This window comes from Falco peregrinus, chromosome 13, assembly GCF_023634155.1.
Source record: "Falco peregrinus isolate bFalPer1 chromosome 13, bFalPer1.pri, whole genome shotgun sequence".
NCBI classification, from domain to species: domain Eukaryota; kingdom Metazoa; phylum Chordata; class Aves; order Falconiformes; family Falconidae; genus Falco; species Falco peregrinus.
In genome coordinates, this window is record NC_073733.1 from 14,264,606 (window position 1) to 14,286,031 (window position 21,426).

The window sequence follows — 21,426 nt, forward strand, 5'->3', positions numbered from 1 at the left end:
AAACCTGGACAATAAGACTGTTCTGCTTCCATTTCTGCAGCTAACTTGCAGATTTTTGCCTGTGCTGCCTTACATGTTGCAGCATATCTTTACACATCCCATACAATTTTGGCTAGTGCTGAGGGTGGCTGCCTGCACAAGCACCTTGAGTGCTAAATTCTGATTTGCACTGTGGGTACAAGTTATAAAGTAAGGCAAAGACCACTTCGTGCATGGTTCGCCAAGTAAGCAGACTGGTAAGCAAATCTAGGGCTTGACCAAACAGATGTAAAGACAGCCATAGACCTGCCTCTTCCCAGAGTTACTGGGTGAGGAATAGGCCCAGGACGATGGAAAATAGGAGCATTGTGGGCTCTACTGTCCCCCAGGGGCAAAAGTACCTGAACCAGGATAGGCAAGGTGACTTGCTGCTGCTGTAGAGTGCAAAGACTTCGTCTCCTGCTCAGCTTTCTTGGGTGATGTTTAACAAGTCTGCATTTATAATAGGATGTGAAACAGATGAAATAACAAACACTAAAAGAAATAGCTTGGAAAGGAAATGGAATGGCACATTTCTTTAGGAGGAGGCACATGGCTCGTCAGCCCTCAATAAGGCAACGGATGCTGCACTTATTTCCCAGCATCCCAAAGTCTTTAGGAAGAACTGTGAGCAGTGGCTCTTGTCTGCAGTGCACAGTGCTCTGGGGGACTGCTCTTGGGTAGCGCTTCCCTCCCCAGGCTGGGAAGGGAGAGGCGTTACAGCTGTACCTGCATGCCCTCCTTTGCTGGCAGCGTAGCTTTGTTTATGTTTTTTTCATTCTCTTTGATGCAGGTACAGCTGGCCCAGGGGAGACTTTCCTTGCGTCTTTTTTTTTTTTTTTTTTTTTTTTTTGAAGATACAGGCAGAATCGTTACTCCCCTGAAAGTCTGTTCAGGGCACTGAAATGCTGTTGGATTTCCACCCTCCCAGTGCATGTGATAGGTCTTACCCATTTATGTGGGCTTTCTCCAGAAGTTTGCATTAAACGGAGAAAGAAAAATACTCTTGGTATATATCTAGTTTATTCGAGCATAACTGTTTTTACTTTACAAATGAATTTAGAAATGCGACAGACACAGGAATAAACTGAACATGGAATGAAAGAAAAGAACTCACCCGAAGTGTATTGTTGCTGTCTTCCAGCTCTTACCTATTTGTCACTTGGAAAGGCCTGATGAAATCCCATGCAATTTTCAAGAGGATAAAATAGGTTAAATACATTCATCCTCTCTTCATTATGAAGTATCACAAAAGAATTTGTGCTTTTCTGTACGTGATTAAGTATCAAATTCAAAGCAGCACTTAAGCGCAGGCTGGACAGTTTGCATTCCCCAAATCCTGCTTCGGTTGGACTGAAGAAACTTTCAAATGCATCCCATGTAAAGAATCTTGAATTCAGTTCCTGAACCACAATTTAAAATAGGAAGTAAAAAGCATGTAATTTATCTTAATTTAGTAGCTTTTGCATTCCATTTTCCTGAAATGTTAATGCCGACAGCAAAATATAATAGAAGTTCTTTGCTCATTGAGCTATGAATTTGGCAGGTTGCACAAGCCTAAACCTATGATTAGGTTTCTAAGCAGGGGAACATAACAGAGTCCTCCTGTCTGTTGACAATTGCTTTATAAATGGGTCTTTTTCCAAAGTCCTCGTTGTTCCAGATTAAAGTACATCACAGCCAGTTGTCCTGTGCTTTAGGAAATGTAACCTGAGCAAGACTTTCCGTGTTCGGTTAGAGAAAAAGTGGATGCTGTGAAGTGCTGGGCTTGTAAAAATGAGTTTTGTGATAGATAGCACTGTGCTGAGGCTGGAAATAGAAATGTAGGCAACAGAAATATCCACATAATTGAAAATAAATTATAGATAGAAGCTTGCTGGCAGAATCTTGATGTTGTTTCAATACTTCGAATTTTGTAGTTTCAATCTCATCAGGCTCCCTGTGTCCTGCTCTGAGGAAGGTGGCCTTGGGCCACCCTGGCCAAGAGAGGAGATCCCCACGCAGCTCTCGGCAGGGGTGATGAAGAGCTAGTTAAACTCTAAATGGACACAATATAATACAGGAGAAAGTGTTAACGGCATAATATTGATATAAAAGAAATACCACTTTGGAAGTGTGAATGAAAGAACTTCAGTGACGTGGAAGGGTGCACACGCGTTGCTTCTGATATGAAAATAAGCAAAACACTTTAATTCTGAAGCTCCTTGTGGCCCAGCTGTGTGCTTGCTAACACAGAAGGGGGTTTCCTCTGTTTCCCAGAAAGGTCAAGGTTTGGTCATTTACTAGAGAGCACCAAAATTACACATGCTACCAGTTTCCCAGCTCACAGTTTTACAACCTTAGTAGCAGTGTAAATTCAATTTACTTGATAAGTGATGGAGATAAGGGCATCCTTTAAATTCTGCTCTTTGTATGAGTGTCATAAGCAGATCCCACATCTTCTGTTTGTTTGTTTGAAAACAAAATAATTAACGAAAAAAGGAAATGCACTGCTGAATTATGGTAATACCATGACACGTGCTGTGTTAAAATTGGACTTTTTTCTTTTCATTCTCTCTCCGACTCACTAATGATATTATAATTTTGATTTCAGGTAGATATCTGAGGGTTGTGTATATAACAAACCTTTCAACTTTAAAAAGGAAATTTTGATCCCCATTTAACTTTCATACTATTTCATTGTTTTACTGAGGAGATCTGTTTATAGATGTATGAAAGGCGTGTGCTGTAAGGATCAGTAAATGCTCATCTCGGATGAAGTGATGTTATGTCTGACAGCTTTTTGCTTCTGCCCTGAGTGTTCCTCTCTCACACAGGCTGAGCAGCCCTGTGCATTCAAGCTGCCCTAAGGTGTCCTTAGAGAGACTCCAGGTATCAGTTAAGCCTTCCCCTCCCTCCCTGGGGATAATCCCAGTGGGAAATGATACTCAGTTTGAGGAACATGCTTGGAGTGGCACCGCTGACACTAAAAGGAACTGTAGTGTTCTTACAGGCTAAAAGCAGGTTGTACATGGAGGTAAAGGGAGACTGGAGTAGTTCATGTAGCCTCTCTTAGGTCATGGTTTTAAAGCATGTTTAGGTCTTAGGTCATGGTTTTAAAGCATGTTTAGGGGTTTTGTTTGCATTTCTGCCCATAGGTGTGTCTCTGGGATCAGGGACTTTCTCAGCAAGGCGTTTGTTTTTTCCCATGGCACGCTTGCTGATGAGACAGGATTGCTCCTGAGCACCCTCTGTTCAGTGCTGGGCAGTAGTTGCTCCTGAGAGACTGTACTTTGGGATAGGACCACACATGAATTTCTTTGAGGCTTCAGGCCCTGGTTAGCAAACAAGCTTTTGGACAGTTTTCATGGGGAAAAAAAATGGCAAATCCACTGCTAATGGAGAAGATAGCAAATGGAAGGTCAAAATGTGTTACCAGGGTTTTGTTCAAACTTTTCCCATCAAGCAGGCTGCTTCCGTGTGTGGCTCGTCACTTGGAGACGAGGAAGACAACTGTCACTAGCAAAGGTTAGACAGGCACCCTTCACCTCCTGGAAAAGTGTACAAATTCCTGGCTACAAGCACCACTTTGGCAGAAGGACAGTAATACTATTGCTGAGAAAGTGGTTGCATGTTAGTAAAGCGTAAGAAAGGGTGGCGTTAGCTTCTCTCCACAATTTGGGAGAAAATTGTACTTAATGTATTTTTGCCTTTTTGTGTTTGACATTAAATGTCTGACTGTGTACGTGTGACTAAAATTCTTCCCTCGTGAGCACGGGGGTCATACTTCATGATTTCTGCAGGCGGAGGTGCGGCGGCGGTGGTGATCCTGGTAGTTTTTGTTAGCTCAGGTGAGTGCAGGTGTGGCATCAGCATTGGGAGCCAGGCTGCTGCTTGCTTCTGGTGGAGCAGTAGAGCAGGTTTGTGCTCATGAAACTTTTTCCAGCCTATCATCTGGTCATAGGTAAGGCAGAAACCTTTTCTTTATGCCCTAGAGCATTACACTAAGGCTTCATCTGGCTCTTTTCCCATTTGTTTGAATCGACTACAAGGTTATTTTCTTTGAAGACATTCTTTTGCCTGTGTTTGTACCGTAATTCCCAAGAAGGACACTGATCTCCCTAGCACATCAGCAAAAGTTATCAGGGTGAGGAGGAAGATCATAGCAGTTGGTAACAAGCTGAGTTCCTAGCAAGAGAACTACCTTGGGATTTCAGGCAAGGGTGCTGGATTGGTTTGATTTTGTCACCAGACGTCAGTGCAATGCTTTGCCTGGGATAGCAGCGGATGGTGGTAGTCTGTGAAGTGTTTTGCACAGAAGATGGATTGACCATCCCACCACATGCATTCCTAGGGGCAAGGGGGATGCCAGAGTCCCCTGTTTGAGGAGGTTACTGCTACTGAGTGTCAGTTCAGGCATCACTGATTTCTTGGGGAAGCCCAGCCCCAGCAGTGGGTATGCTGTGAGCAGGAGCCCTGTCCCTCTGTGTTCAAATGAACCATTGGAAACATGTGGCTGAGCAAACTAAGAGAAGTAATTTAGCACAATAGAAGGGCAGGTGGGAAAATAATTTATTTCTTCTGTCTTTAGCTGGCGTTCGCTGGTTTTCCATCTAGACTCAGGTTGTTCAGTGCTATTGCAAGTTTTAAGTAAAGGTCAGCACCTTGTTCAGGCACAGATGAATTACATTCATCTGTTTGCAGTTGTGCTCGTTGCAGGCAGGGAGGTCCTTCAAAGTTCAGCCCCCTTTTATGTTTGACTTTAAACCAAGACAAAGCTGGTACTGTTATTTTATTAGAACAGTTAGATAAAACTAGACCTAATCCAGCCCTGAAGGTGCATTGCTGCTGCATTAGCACATGAAATGCACTGCAATTAATCTGCTGACATATGGGTAATACACTGAATTTTTGTGGTTTTGTACACTTCAGAAGCCCGTGTTCTTCTATTTGTCTCTGAAGAGCTTTGCTTCCTGAAACTGTTGCCTTTTCTTTCACAGTGCAAATCAGGAGGCTGCTGTCTGTTGGGGTTTACTTCTCGTTATCTGTAAGTTATTATTAGAGAAATGTGCAGGCACTCTGTGAGATGCTTCTGTTAAGAGACCAAACAGATTTGGTTTAGTTTCTTTTTCCTTTTCTGAGAGGGTTAGGGGAGTCAGTTCCTATTTCCTCTAACACATTCTAATCATAATGCATAGTTACAGCAGCTGCTAACATCCAGGTGAATGTCTCTTAAAGCTGATCCACATTTATTTTTTTATAATAATAAATATTAGGTTAATGATACAGATTTAAGCACACAGTGTTTAGCAGTGGGTTTGGTTTTGCAGTGTAGACTGCTTTTGTGACAGCCATAGGCTCGTTTGGCACACAGCTCTTTCTGCTTTTCTTTTTTTTAAACTGTGTGTAGATGCTGGGGGGATGGTAGTGAGATCCAAAGCCCACCTGCATCAGCAGAGCCCTTGCCATGGACCACAGCAGACTTTGAATCCACTGCTGACACCAGGGGAGGTGCCCCCCGGCATTGCCAAGCTCATGTACCTGCTGCAGAATGGGACCGCTCCTGTGTTCAGCCCTGAGAATCCCACACATGGAAAGACAGAGTAGACCCAGATGCAGGCCTCTGTTTTCTTTAGCGAGGCTGCTGTCCCTGGAGGAAATGAAATATCTTCTCGTATAAGAATGTTGTGAGAAAGAATGGAAATTACATCCTTCTTAGTGGAAATAACCACCAAGGACTCCATCTTTCCAGTAATCTCTATCTGTCTCGTGGGCTTTGACAGAAGAAAACAAGGTATTAAACACAAAAACATCATTTTTTTTCATTTAAGCCTGAATTCAGTGAATGGCAAATTGGACTTTTTAGCTGACTTTTTCTCTGGAGCAAGCTAGTGAATGTTTTACAAAGCCATATTTGTAGTCATTTGGGGTTTGTTTTATTAATTGAGAATCTGTGAAGAGCATCTGTTACACTGCGTCCACAGCATCATCTCAGCCCCATTTGGTGAACCGTTCTGCTCACTTAAGGACATCTTTAAAGCTGACAAGAAGCAGTTAGTACAACCACTATAACTGAATTTGTAATCGGGAGGATCTCTCTCTGTCGTGCTTCCCGCTGCTCTGTCAGACAGAAGTTAAAGGAGAGGAGAAGAGAAAAAAAATCACATTCACCTTCTCCCTCCTGAGCTGCTATGGTGAAGAGGGATGTCCTGACCAAGCTGCTGCCTGGAGAAGGGTGCACAGAGCTCTCAGTGCTGAGTCTAGCAGGGACCTGGTTCATGGTGTGGTGGCTGGTTGTCTCTTCTTACTGGGGCAAAACCAGTTGCCCTAGGCACTGCTCAAACATCAAATAGGAGGACCGAGTTTGCTCTGAAAAGCAAAGTGTGATATGCAGTAAGCTTGCAAAACTTTCACCTTGCAAGTTTTTGGAACAGCGCTGCCTCCCTTTGGGAATTTCTGCCTCCTTAGTTAGAAAGGGTTATTTGACACAACTGGAAAATGGCTCTGAGCCTGGAGACCATCTCAGTAAATCAGTCTGACATTTGTTGATGAAAAGTGTCAGCTCGGGTGCAAGGCAAAAGCTCACAAAACTGTACTCAGTGCTGGTAAGACCATGCCTTGACACTGTGTTCAGTTTTGGACCCCTCACTAGAAGAAAGATATTGAGGTGCTGCAGCGTGTCCAAAACCAGAGCAACAAAGCAGGGGAAGGGTCTGGAGCACAAGTGTTATGAGGGGCAGCTGAGGGAACTCTGGGGGTGTTTAGCCTGGAGAGGAGGGGGCTCAGGGAAAACACTATTGCTCTCTATAGCTCCCTGGCAGGGAGGTGAGGTGGGGGCTGGTCTCTTCTCCCAGATAACAAGAAATAGGATGCGAGCCAAACAGCCTCAAGTTGCACCAGGGAGGTTTACACTGGATATTAGGACAACTTTCTTCACTGAAAGGGTTGTCAAGCACAGAAACAAGCCGCCCAGGGAGGTGGTTGAGTCACCATCCCTGGAGATATTTAAAAGACATGTAGATGTGGTGCTTAGGAACATGATTTTGTGGTGGACTTGGCAGCGTTAGATTAACAGTTGGTCTCAATGATCTTAAGGGTCTTTTCCAACCTAAATGATTCTGTGGTTCTATGAGAAACTCAGCACTGGGGCTCAGAGAGCTGAACAGCAGCAAGGCTGGACAGCAGAAGGCTTTGGAACCTCTTGCCTGATTTAGCATTCATCGTCCTTGTGCCGGTATAGTGAGTTTGGATTTCTCTGGACTTAGTTCTTAAATTACAAACAGTTACAACCACAGCATTAGTACTGTGGGTTGCTTGAGTCAAGTGGGGTTGAACGCAGATAAGGCAGGCATTCACCGTGACCGTGTTCAGTGTTCAGGCACTGTGGCAATGCTTAGTGATAAGCACAGCAGATAGTGATCAGGGTAACCTATTGAAATCAGGGCCAGGCTGTGAGCTGTGTCTGCAAGCGGATATTTCTGCATCTGGGATTGTTGCAGCAGCAATTTTGCAATAATCCCCCATGAAGGGAGCTCTTCTGTGGTGTCTGAGACCTTCCACCCTGCACTTCTCATACTGGGGTGGTGCAGAGTTAGTCCCTGTTGCCCAGGTTGTGTAACAGATTTAGTTCCCTTTAGGGCTGGATGGTGAGGTGGATCAGTGATAAACATCGTATTAAAGAATGAGTTACAAAAGAGAAGCGTGAGGCAGAAGAAAGCATTTGAGACGAGGGTGACGCTGCTCATTCAGCAGTGCTGTAGGCTAGCTGGCAGCTAAATTAATGTGTTGGCAGCTCCTCCAAGGGCATCTTTCTTCCAATTGCTGTTAATGATGAGATTTTCCTGGACTGGAGGAAAGAGCAAATAAAGACCTGGTGCTCTCTCTCTTCTGTGCTTTCTCAGTTTGAAATCCCACTCTATTATGAGAGAGGTGAGGGACACTTCCAGTACAGCAGCTACCTCCTCGTTCCCTGTCATCATTGCTGAGCTATCTCATGCTCATGCAGAGTTTTGGGCTGCCATCAGTATTTCTGTATTCATCATATCCCAGAACTGGGTTATTCTTCACAAATGTACTTTATGTGTGTGACCATGAAGATATCCTGAAACCTCACCTCATTTCCCTCGGCTAAAGCAATAGCACTAAATTCAATGATGACTACTTCATGAATGAATCTTTATTAATTTTGGAGTTTTATTTCAAAGTGTATGTGTTATAGAGGGCTCTAAAGCTTAAAATTATCCACGCAAATAATCCCAGTGTAATGCCATTGATCTAGTTCAGATCTCTTCTTTGTATAAAGACTGCTCTGTCCGCTTCTCACCACTTCCCAAATGTCTGTGGTTTGGTGGAGCCAAGGCATTAGAAAGGCGTCTTTAACGATGAAGAGTCAATGGCTTGGTGGGATGAAGGTTATTGCAGTTACAGGGACCTGGCACGGGCAAGGTAGCAGGGGCTAACGTATCAGAAAGGGGGCAACTGCCTTGCCCAGGGGCAAGCTGATAACCCTTAGTGTGTAGAGCGAAGAAAGACTGAACTGGAACTATCACTGGGGCTAAGGAAACTCATGCTATAATCACAGAAGGCATTTATAATCATTACATTTCAGAAAGAATTCCTTTACTAGATTACTGGCAAATGGTAATTTTATGATAATGATGAATTGCAGATGTATTCTCCAGAATCCTGGAAAACACTTAGCTGGAGTGGGAAAAATGCCCTGGTTAATCTCTTTAGCGTGTTACTCTTTCTGTTTAGAAATTCAGAGTCCCACAGGATTAGTTCTAGGACCTGTGCTGATCACAGCAACGCCAAAAAAACCATCCAGACATAACAGTGGCCTCCACCGCGTTTTATTCTGGGTTGAAGGAGCTAGGGCAGGGCATGGCCAGCCTCACAGACGTGTCTGCGGAGCGAGTGCTCACCCACAGCTGGGCAGCCAGAGGGTGGCAAGGGGAGAGCAAAACGTATTGCTGCTCTCTAACTGCTGGGGTGTGCAGTTCTTTCCCTTTCTTCAAAAGGACAGAAAGGAATTTGAAAAGAAACTGAGGAAGATAATCAAAGGCATAAAATGAGTTTGGCATGAGGAGAGAGAGTAAATAGAGTAACATTCTTCAGTTCCAAAAGAGATGTCAGACAGTAGGGATGATAGAGGTCTGTAATACCACTGAGAAAGTGGAAAAGGTGACCAGAGAGTGATTATTCACTGTTCCTCACAGCAGAGGAACTGAGGGGAGTCAAAGAAAATTATCAGGCAGCAAATTTAAAATGAGCAAGTACTTTGTTCACATGACAAGCAGATAGGGTGTGGAACTGAATGCTGCTAAGTATTGCGGAGTTAGTTATAAATGAGATTAAGAATTCATGGAAGATAGGTCTCTCAAAGGTTATTTTAAAAATGATGTGTGGATGCAACTTCTTGCTGTGGAATTTTTTAAGCTATAATGCTGGCAATTGACCCATTTTGTACCATGGACTTGAACTTCTGGTACCTGCCAAAGACATGAGACAGGGCTAGATGAACCCATAATGGTCTGACCAGATCTGACCCACCATGTCTTTTCCATGTTCTCGTGTACACCTAAGTTACGGTATTCCAAAATATGTTGTTACTTTTGCTGGGTTTGGTTGTGTCTAGACAGATTTCTCTGGAAGGTTTTGGGTCTTTCCTGATGTGGGACTGAGTTCCACAGATCAAGGAACGAAGTTTGGATCCCAGTACAGATGAAAAATATTCAAGTGAGGTCCATCACTTCGGCATGAGTCCTGTATTCCCTCTTTTTTCTGTCCCCACACTGAATTGCTGATGATTTCCACAAGGTAGAATCGAGCAGGTACACAGATATATATATTCCTTAGAGGAAAACAGTGTTGGAGGCCATTAAGTAAACACAGCTGAATTAGAGCTGTTCAAAATGCTTTCGCTCCTTCACTCCCTCACTCTGAGAGGGAAACGCCAGCAGCTAGCCATGGGTGCAGGCTACTCAGTGCAGTCCTGGACAGTTGTGCTCCAGGCTTGACATGCTGTCTGCTCTGCCCACGTGCCAAACAGCACAGACACATAGCCGTCTGCTGAGACCCTCCATGTGCAGGACTCCTGCTTCTGCTTCAGAAAGACCTGATGTCCCGAAATCCTGGACAACCAAACTATGCTGGGTAGTGCTGAAGAGTCAAAGGGATCCAAAATATTCTTACACTCACTTGTCTGCCATTAAGTGCACAACTGTAAGAAGTGCTGTTCCACCAGGATACAAGAGAAACTGCTTTGGCAAGTGCAGTGATCCCTGAGGCTTATTACTCTGCTTAGTGCTTAGGAGTAGCTGGAAGCTGTGCTCTAGTTATTACTATAATTGAGACATTTAAAGTTTCCTTCCTTCCAGCCGCAGAGTTTGTACCTGGGGTTCTGACTTCAGACTGTCACGTCAACTCGATTACCATTTTAATTCACCTTCTCCACTCTCATGTTGTCTGTTGTTCCAGGTTTTAGCTCTGGTTTCAAGATAGAGGGATAGGAATCAGGCAGATGCCTGCTGCAGCCTTTTCATTTGACTATGTAATAGCCTTTTCTAAGAATTCAAGCAAGACCGTCTCTCTGGTACTTCTCAGTTTCACACTGCTTGTGGATGAAATGCCTGGGCAGATGGAGCTTGCAGAGACCACTGTCTGCTTGCAACGAGATAGTCAATAAGGACCCAGAAAGCCAAGAGCTTTTCTTCCATGTGTCTGTGATGTCATGGCAAAATTGGCCATTTTTCTATCAGGATTATTTAAATTTCTTTGAGAAACTTGCTTCTGCATCTTCATAGCTGTAATTCTTTTGCATTTTGATAATTTTCCTCTTTAAAATTTGCTACTATCTACCCTAGGTCAGTGTTCAAGGCCAGGTTGGATGGGCTTTGAGCAGCCTGGTCTAGCAGAAGGTGTCCCTGCCCATGGCAGCGGGGTGGAACTAGATGATCTTTAAGGTCCCTTCCAACTCAACCCATTCTATGATTCTATGATTTCAAACACCCCCTAAACTGGCAGGCATGGAGTGGCCAGCTGAAACAGAGCAGGGTGATGACTGCCTCTTCTACACCCACAAATTTGCAGTTAATGCTAGAAAAAGAGCTTGATAAAGGAGTTTTGCTGCATTCACTGTGTCAGCTGTGGAGCGCAGGAAAGCTGCAGTTGCTTGCAGCGGAGAGCGTCCATGGCCTGGAGCTGCACTCCCAGGAGTTACACGAGGTTTTCCCTTCCATCTTGGAATAGTAACTTCTCTTTCAAACAGCTTTAGGCGGTGGGCTGTATACATGCAGGACCTGCATCATCTCTGCGGCCTCTTTGGAGCCCCATCCATCCAGGTAACGGTCTTGGTTTCGGTCTTGTCCTTCTAGGGATATCTACGCCTATTCCGGTCATTGGTTTGCAGGATGACTCCAGGGTGTTTGTAAACGGGACCTGTGTCCTCAACGATGAGAACTTCGTCCTCATTGGATCCTTCATGGCGTTCTTCATCCCTCTCATCATCATGGTGATCACGTATTGCCTGACCGTCCAGGTGCTGCAGAGACAGGCAACGGTGTTCATGTGCGGAGAGGTGCCCAAGCAGAGGAGGAGCAGTGTAAACTGCCTCAAGAAGGAAAACAACACAGAGAACATTTCAATGCTCCACAATCACGAGGGAGCATCTCACTTGAACTCTCCTGTAAATAAGGAGGCAGTGCTTTTTCGGAAAGGAACTATGCAGTCCATCAACAACGAGCGAAGAGCCTCCAAGGTCCTGGGCATCGTCTTCTTTTTGTTCCTCATCATGTGGTGCCCGTTTTTCATCACTAATGTCATGTCTGTCCTTTGCAAGGAAGCCTGTGATAAAGACCTCTTGAGTGAACTCCTGGATGTGTTTGTTTGGGTGGGATACGTTTGCTCTGGGATTAATCCCCTCGTATACACACTCTTCAATAAAACATACCGCAGGGCTTTTTCCAATTATATCCGTTGTCAATACAAGACCAGTAAAAAATCAGCGCTGCGGCAGAATCAGTGTCTGAATGTTGCTTCAACAGCTTTATATGGGAAAGATCTGACTTTAACTAGTTATCGAAACGGCAATGAACTTAATAGCATGGAACTAGATGAAGCTGAGGAGGGCCTTGAAATGCAACCAGGGACTTCAGAGCTCTCCATAAACAGCTGTAATGTTGTAAGTGAAAGAGTGAGCTGTGTGTAAAGGTGGCTCACACAGCCTTTTGCTACAGTGTTATCTGTAGCCAAAATATGTGTAAAAATGTAAGTGTTGGTCAAAGGACAATGTAAATATTGCATTCTGAACAAAGCTTTTTTTTTTTAAAGAAAAAAAAATAGTTGTCTTTCCAGTCTAGTACTTAAAATCATATATATTAATATACCGCAGTGAAGTTTAAGGTTCTATATTTACTGTTAATACTAGATCAGAACTATTAGTTACTTTGCATATGTCATGGACAAAATGTTTGAATTCTTCTTCCAGTGCATGAACAAAAATGCTGAATATTTATCTCAGGTGGCATTTGCTGGAGTTCAGAATGGCACGTTAATAGTTATATATCAAATACATACTATTAGACTTGGTCAGTATAACTTTCTTTTTCAAGTTGACAGTAAATATATACTTTAAATCCTCACCCCTATTTTTGTGCCGTGTAAAGACTGTACAGAAACCTGGCAGAGAGGCGTCACAAAAACGTAGCAGCTGTGCAGGTACCTGGCCAGACATGTCCCGTTACGGGTAGTGGCATGCTGCCGTGCTGGGGCAACCTTGCACTTCAAGGGACCTCTGGTCAATTTTGACTCCCACCCCAATGCTGCAGTTTTCTTTCCGTTCCCCAGGAGGCTCCGGCTCCCTAAGGAAGGTGGGGAATGCCCTTCTGGTGTGGTGCTGGGATCACTTGCACACTTGGAGAAGAAGCATAAGAAAAAGAGCGAACCCATGATCTGCTTCACCTGTTTTATAAATAGAGGGGCTCCGATTTCTAAAAAGCCATCCTTTGGTCTTACAGATAATCATCAGCTCTGGGGTGGGGCCAGCTGTGCCTGGGGTGGATGACACTGCCTTCACAGGTTGCTTGGATGACCAGGGTCTTTGGTTGACGTGGAGGAGAGCTCTCTGGCTTTGTAAGAGCTCTTGTCTTCTCAGTCCTCACGTCTATTTATTCCTTAGCTTGTTTAGCATTTGCTTTTATTTTTCAGCATCCTGGGACTTGCAGAGCTGGTGATAAAACACTGCCTTGGGTGTAGAGCAGAAGCTGCTGTGCATGTGGTGCTGGCTGGGGTCAGGCCAGGCTGTGAGGTGCAGGATGTGTCTCCCTGGGGGATGCTGGGAGAGTGGCATAAACGAGGGGCCCTGCTCATTTCTCCCGTCTCAGGAGGGGGTGGACAGAACTGGACAGATTATGTGACTGGAATTCATTTGCTGGTGACAGTTCAAAAGCAGACGGTGACCAGGGACAGGAAGGAAACAGACCTGGAGCTAGTCTACATGGAAGATTAATTTGGAATAACTTTTAAATTTGATTTATTCCATTTCACTCCCAAAGTAAATTATAGTATATCATATTAATGTCACTTACATCTTAATGAAAACATCCACATTGGGATTTAATGCATTTTAAGTAATCTGCTTTTAATTCACACTGTGTATAATTTGAATTAATTTTCCTCTGTGTTCCTGTGTAGACAAACCCTCCAAGGAATCGTGTCTTTCTGGCACTGTGTCTCTGGGGTGATGCTTCTCATGCGGTTTTCCTTGTGTAGACTATTCTCTAATGACAGATATCACCCATAAGGTTTTTCCATCTCCATTAACTAGCAAACAAATGCTGCAGTGCCCATCTAACATGGATGCATTTAGCATCACTAACAGCCTCTGGCTATGAAAATCCTCAGAACAGAAGAGCTTACACTAGGCATGGATAAATTGCATTTTACTAACATGAACTGCTTGTACTCTAAGCTTGCTGTGTTCATCCCACCAAAATTAACTTGTAGAAGAAATGGGAAATCCTGCTAGTGCTTCAGCATAACGTTGTGCTGTTGCATTGCTGTGTGCAGAAACAACCTCTCTGAGGCCACTACTGAAACACGACATACAGGTTGCGTCTGGTGCTGGGTTGCTCTCAGCTTGGCACGTTGAAGTTGATGGTCCTCTCTTCTCCCTCATCCCCTCCTGGGAAAAATCCATGGTACTTCCATGCAGGCAGGTGAGGTATCCCAGTGCAGAGAGTATCTTACTGCTTGCAGAAGGCAGCGGAGATGCACCACATGCCAAGCCTGCTGATGCCGCCACAGGCTGGAACGCTCGAGGATCCACTTGCCTCTCCAAAAAGGTCAGGTAACCAGTAGGAAAAGGGCTGGCCAGAGACACGAACTCGTGCCTTCAGTGACTGCCCTTTGCTTTGAGTCAGATTTGATTATCTCAAACAGTAGAGAAAAATCAGAAAGATCACATTGCTTTTTAAGTTGTTTTTTTTTTTTTCCTTAGATGAATTCATAGCACATCTTTTCCAAACTTGTGTATCTGTGTGTATATATATATATGTGAGAGTGTACATATATATATATCCAAAAGCCAACCACAGATTTTGAAGTCATTTAGCAATAAGTTGCACTACAGTAGCTTCTAGCACATGTGTGAATAGGTCATGTGTGAATAGCTCATTTTTCACAGCATCCTGGAACGCAGTATTAAGCCCACACACAGGCACTGTCCTCGCATAGGAGCCTTCTTGTCTCACCTTGCCGCTTCTGTTGTATGGGCAAAAAGGGAGCCTACTGTATTTGGATGTAAATAATAGGAATTGAACAGAGAATTTACAGAATTTTTATAAATGTTTTTAAAAAATTCAGCACCAGAACTATAAATACGTGACTGTGGCTACTCAGCTGGACCCGTTCTGATGTATGTCACTTGTTTAGGTAAACAGACAAGGGGACTGCCTTACAGCGCCTGCATTCTCTCCTGGCCAGCGGGTGATAACATTTTTGTGAATGGTTAAATACTGTCACTTGCCCAACTTCCTTTGGGTCATTCACATCAGGGTTTTGTGATGCTGCTATTAATTTATTAAAGAAAGTTTGTTGGTTTAATCACTCTTAATTTTTTTTCATGGTCTATCAGAAAATAAATGGATGAATGTGCCCTCCCTTTCTTTCATCTGTCCCCAGTTAAAATCTTTTCTATGTGAAAAATATGTCATGACCAAAAAACAAAACAACAACAAAAAATAAGGATAAGGATAACTTTCATTTCTCCTCCCACACTTGAAGTATGGCCCACAGTTGCTTAATCACAGAAATTAATGTCAGGAGATACCCTAAGGCTTCCAACCCCGAAACTTGTCAAATATGAGGATGGTGATAAACTATTCCCCCTCTTCTCCTTGCTCCCTCCAGGAATAACTGTTAAAAAAGACATTTTTAAAAAATGCCTCAATTTGAAGAATGGATTTAGTTCTCTGCAACTTAACCAAAGTCAGGTTGTCCCCACAGCAGCTTTGCTTCTCCCAAGCTGCAGTCATTAACCACGGTGGTGCCTCGAGAAGCCCTGCCCTGGGGCTGTCTGGTGGGAGTACCTGCTGGAAGCTTTGTGTGAGTCCTCAGACCTCGGCTCAGGTATGGTTTACAAATAGCGTGTGTGATCGTGTTTTGTTTTGAGTTTGGACTGAACAAGTGAAAATAGTTCCTTGGAAATGGTGCCGTAGGCTGAAGCGTGTTGGTTGCTTTGTTTCTCAAACCAGATGGGAGATGTGCGGCCAGGCTGCCGGCCAGGCTGAGCCTGCGCGTGGCCGCTCCCACCCAGCAAGCAGACTCCCCCATCTGACTTGCCTCAGGGAGTCTACTCATGGAGTCAGCACCTGAACTAGCACCTTTCTGAGCTGTGCCTTCCTCACCAGAGGCCACAAGCAAGACTGGCCACGTCTGCTCAGGCACAGCACCTTGTGGCTGAGCAACCTGGCTTCCAGACCCGAGCTTCCAGACGTGACTTACATCTGTGACACATTGCCCCACACACCGTCTGGGGTGTAGCATCCATGGAGTCAGACATAGTGACTTTTGGGGACCTCTGGGGCCCTCAAAGACTGTCCTTTGAGGACAAGGGCCTGCTCCTTCAGTCCTGTGTTTGCTGAAGGGCAGCTACCCAGGGGTGGTGGCATTAGGGAAGCAATACGGTTCAGAGCCAATGCTGAGGAGCCTCAAGGCATCCCACCTGAGCACAGCTCTCCTCCTCCTAATGACTTGTGAGTCAGCAGTAGTTTTTATCTGAGTGATAATTTAATGACGCTAGAGTTAGCTGATGCACGAGTAGTCGGTGTGATTAGTGCCTTTTTCTCTATAGAGACACTCATGTTAACCATTAGTGCCTTTCTTCTGGACGGCCCCACAAAGAGGTTCGTCACTGGCGTGGAGCATGGCCAGTGCTCTTCCCTTCCAAGTCAGCAGGCTGACTGCAGTCATCTGATGTGCTGGAGCCACGAGGGCCCTGGGTACGGAGACACAATTTCCAAAGGAAAAACATATTTTAAGGAAACAAAGCAAATCACAAGCAGCTCTTCAGAAATACCATTTAGCTTTGAGCTAATGAAGGGTGTCTGATAGCCTTGCAGACCAATTATGCTAATCTGGCATTCCAAAAGCAGCATCCATCATGAGATAAAGATGCAGATGTCTCTTGGATGGGTTTCCTCCCTGGGTCACAGTATCATTAGGATAGATACACGCCAAGCCAAGAACCACACTTGGCTTTGTCTCCAGATCAGACTGGGGCAGAAAAAGTATCAGAAGCTTTTTCCTGGGAAAAAAGCACACAAAGACCACCAAGCATTGGGCAGGTGCAGCAGAAGAACAGAGATGGACAGATGTACGTGCACATCTGCACACACATCCATCCCAGAGAGCAACAGGAGATGTCAGCATGCTTCAATCTTCCTTTGAAAAAATGGGAACATCTGGGGAGGAAACCTGTGATGAGGAGTTCAAAAGCAGCTACAGGTGTCACTGTGAAATGTGAGCTGTTCTAGTGATCATGTAGCAGTGGGGGTGCATGTACCAGAAAAAAAAAAAAATTATTTTCAATTATGAAGGTGTTATTGACTGTTCTGCCTCTCCCTCATTTTTCTTTAAGTCTCAGGTCTTCCGCTTGTTTGCTTTTACCCACCCTGAAACTCGTGCTCTGAAGCTGTCGGAAGTCAACAAAATATCTGTGTGATGTGTCATTCCCTCTTGGCCGTGCAGGAGGGCTACAATCCCATAACAACATGGAGATGGAGAGTCTTCAGGTGAATGATTTTAGATACGTGTAAGACAGACAATCAATGCAGCAAGGCACACTTGCCAATTAAAGAACCACACCAGAAGATCTTTAATGAACAGTCAAGTACGTGAGCTACACCATGGAAAACATTGCTCAAAACCATCCTAAATCACCGGTTCTGCTGATGGCAGGAGGATATGGGAGTACCTGGGGAGGGAGTGTGGCAACTGCAGGGTGCCCTGCGCAGCACACCCCTGCGGGCAGCCCCCTGCATGCTCCCCCCAGGAGGGCTCCTGCGGGATGTGCTCCACTCTTCGCTCAGCAGGGCAAATGCAGAACAGGCTGCAAAAGCCTGGGCTCCTGGCCCACAGCTTCCAAGATCTGGGGAGGTGCCTAGCAAGCGGGTAAGTGTCTCAAGGTGATGTAAGTCGAATAACTCTTGATTGCTTTGGGGTGGTGAAAGCGAGAGAATTGTACAGACTGCTCACAGCAGCTGATGAGTGAAAAATCATTGTGGAAAATTGAGACTGTGAAGAGATCCTTGTTACCTATTGCATCTCTCGGGAACATTGCCTTATGTTCTGCTTCCCCCAAAATGAAAGATCTCTTACATATAAAGACAATTTCCCCACAGTTTCCTGCGACAATGGCTGCTGCCTTGTCACTCCATTGGGCTACCAACACTTAGGTGTTCAGTGACTTGAAAAATGGATCATGCAGCATCGCACAGGGGGGGCATGATAAACCCACTGTTGTGAACTTTCCTGTACTTGAATTGTAATTGGTTCAACAAACTGGATAAATTAATATTTAGTTAAAATGCAGCTTAATTATCCAACGTATTTTTTAATAGAATCTAATTGTGGCATTTTATTTAAATTGCTGATACACTAAAAACAATCTGTAGGCTGGTGCCTGTAGACCACTGTCTGGTTGCACTTGTTACAATCTAGAGCCGTTTTACATTTGTGTGTGATGCTGATGTTAGTGTGTCCTCCTACAGAAGAACAGGCGGGTGCTGGTGGTGGATGGGTGCTCATCAAAGCTACTGATGATCTTAATCAGAGTCCGTTCCCCTGACTGAAGTCTAGAACAGCTTTTCTGTGACTTTTTGGGGAGGAAGACTTCAGTGACCTGCCTGCGGACCCCATGCTTCCCAAAGATTTTGATACTGCTGAAAGCAACAGGTAAGTGCAAATGCCCAGCAAAGATCTCGGGTGTGTTGGCGTTTCCTTCCCTACAGGCAGCAATAGTTCATGCCCCAAAACATCTTCAGAGAGCACCCACAGGTCGCAGTGACTCACCTGTGAAGCCATGGCAATGTTCAACCCCCTCAGCTAAGTGCTCCCCCTTCTTTTTTGCAGCGCAGCGACGAGGCTGGCACACAGGTGGGCTAACCCTGAAACGAGCATTCGTTCAATCTTGCACCTCTCCTTGGTGTTGCTGAAGAGGAAACTACCTGTGTCCTCTACCAGGCTGTCCTGCAGTGGCATGTAGCAAAGTAGTGGGGATGCATTACTAATTCTGTGCAACAAACGGGTGGTGCAGCAAACCATGGCGAACAAATGGAGGTTTTTCCTTAGTTAGATCTTTACTTCTTGAGGGTAAGTGAATGTGGTTGCCTGCGGTGCTGCAGTTCATTGGCATTTCAGCTTTAAAAAGCTGGGCCTGAGCTGCAGCCCCAGTGACAGTCACAGTGGGGGGATGCAAGTCCAGGCACAGGCACAAGGACATTTTTAATGAGAAGAGAGTAGAAAGCTTGGCTTGTTCCTCCTAGCAGCCCAAGAGGGTGAGGACAGCTCTCCATCAGGACATCAGGGAGTGCTTGTTCTGACTGAGGAGGGAGAGGAGCTACTTAGGCTAGAGGAAAACATTGGCATATAAACTAGGAATTAGAAGCAGGTTTCTAACAGGTGGAGTATTCCAGGCATGGGACTGCACTTTCTGGTGAGGCAGCAGTAACATCAACCAAAAAGTTTATTGAGGGCTCAGCTTTTGCATTCCCACAGGGTTTTATGCTATAGGGGTACAGTGGGAGGACCCAGCTCAGCCCTTCTGTCCCCAGCCTCCCAGCGGGCAGAGCTTGGGTGCCAAGCCAGCCATCTGCACGGCAGCACCTCTGACCTCCCTGGCGGCGCGTCCCGAAGTGTGGGAGGAACAAACATCTTGAAGCAAGAACACTGCTTTTATGCTACGGTCCTTCCAAGTCCTAGCAAAGCCACGAAAAATGCCACAATTTTGGAGGAAGGCAAGCGAGGCCATGCCAAGTCAGTGTGTCTTCTGCAAGTAGGACATGAAGTCAAGGCGTTGTGAAGGCTGTGTGTTCCCAGCCCTGAGCCAGCCCCAAACCGTGTGAAACAGTATTTCATGTGCATTCTCAGAAGCATCCAGAACCAACCAGCTTGGGTAGCCAAAGTCTGACTGCATGTAGTCACGTAAGTAAGTTTTATTTACCCACAACAGCATTTTCATGGAAATTGAGAATTATTGGAGCCAGTCTCTGGAGAGCTGCAGCATTGAGGCAATGTCTTGTTGGGCTGCCGTTAGCTGATGTAGCTGAGAAAACACTGGTGAGCAGCCTTATGGGCTGAGAACCTGTTCTGTGCTTGTGCTATCTGACTTTTTTAATGTTTCTCTTTGTCACTCGGTTTTCCAGTGGTGTAGCCAGGATCTTCATGCTTTCGCTTCAGTAAAATAAATGGTGGGTTTGGCCTTTTAAGTTCTCTGTTGTTAAAAGTGGACTTAGCTGAACCTGGCAGGCATCATAATTACTCTTTTCTCACTGTGAGTGTTTCTAAATAAATTGGCAGCATGGGCACAAACTTGTGGGCAGCTACCAGCCAAGACCAATCTGAGACTCCCAAAGGCTGGGACATATTTCCAGTTCAACATTTAAGAGCTGGAATGTCGTAACAGAAAAGGCAAGGACTGGCCTCTCCTGAGCTCTATGCATCAGGTGGGGACCTCTCAGTGGCGCCATGGCTCTCCCAGGTTCCTTGAGGAGCTCTGGCTCTACAGTCAGACCCTGCAGGGGTGCAAAGGATGTTCGGGTACCTGGAGGCAGGATGGGGACTGCCATCTGTTGTCTCTGGTTTCTTTTCCTTTGTAAATTTTCTGTAGCCATTCCATGGAGACAGCTGTATGTGCTGGATAGTTTAACACACTGTGCATCTGTCTGCTGTTACTGAAGCTGCACTTGTGTGTCATTGCTATGCAGGGAGTGGTGCTTGGGGAAGGGATGTTGACATGTCCAAGGGAGGCTGCAATCCCCGCGAAGATCAGGTTTTGCACAGGCAGACTGGCAGAAAAGGCTTGCTGTGGACTGCCATGGCAGTCAGCACACAGGTGGATTGACAGCAGATTCAAAGTAGGACGGAGCTGGGGGCAGTTGTACACTTAGTGCAGCACATGTTCACATGGGGTACTTGGCATCTTTGGATTTATCTGGCGTACATTCCAGTATAACCTTTCTTTCCAAAAGTGGCCAGATAAATAACTCTTCAGTCCTCTGAGCCTGACCCTGTTCCTGGGTGGTGAGGGACTGAGATGTTTACAAATTTTAGCCTTGAAGTATAGAGCTTCTGCTCCCAATAACATCAAGTTTCGGTTTGGTGTGCATGTTTTCTCCACTACTTTGCGAATCTCAGTGGTGAACATTCTTCCACCCTTCATTTGTTTTTAAGTCATAAAGATATCTAGATAAGTGCATTCTGTTAAAGGAAGGCATTCCTCGTTTGTAAAAAGAAACAACACCCTGATATTTATTGCTTGGTTCTTATCTAAATGAAAATTACTCCTGCAAGTCCCCGGTGCTTTGGTGAGGTGGGACATCCAACTGCACCAAAGGTGTGACATGCTTTTACCACCTCCATTCACAGCTTGCCAGGCAAGGCAAGGAAAAACAGTTCGCACATGATCACTGATGACCACGGCTTAAACACACCACCCCACACACACACACCCCGTCCCGCTGCAGCTGCAGGACTTTGGGGTGACCTTTCGCACCTTTCAGCAAAGGCAGGGCAGTGCAGCGTAACTCAGTATCTCAGAAGGCGGAGGTGCTGTGCAGGCTCTTCTTGCTGTCAGAGATGGGTGCACGTGCTGAGGGTCGCAGCGGGGCTGCCACCATGCTTAAGGATGCACCTGCACTCAGCTCTCCATCT

General features: G+C 45.2%; 1 protein-coding gene across 1 annotated transcript in view; it reads left to right on the top strand.

Annotated features, from left to right (window-relative positions):
- The window catches only part of HTR2C (5-hydroxytryptamine receptor 2C), a 103,149-nt gene that overhangs the window by 79,162 nt on the left and 2,561 nt on the right, over positions 1–21,426 (top strand). Inside the window, exons 5-9 of the mRNA XM_055818115.1 lie at positions 11,373–15,624; positions 16,349–16,496; positions 17,135–17,667; positions 18,267–18,450; positions 18,628–19,698. Of these exons, the coding sequence (XP_055674090.1) occupies positions 11,373–12,205 (833 nt within the window). The 3' untranslated portion in view covers positions 12,206–15,624; positions 16,349–16,496; positions 17,135–17,667; positions 18,267–18,450; positions 18,628–19,698. The remainder of the gene's footprint in view (positions 1–11,372; positions 15,625–16,348; positions 16,497–17,134; positions 17,668–18,266; positions 18,451–18,627; positions 19,699–21,426) is intronic.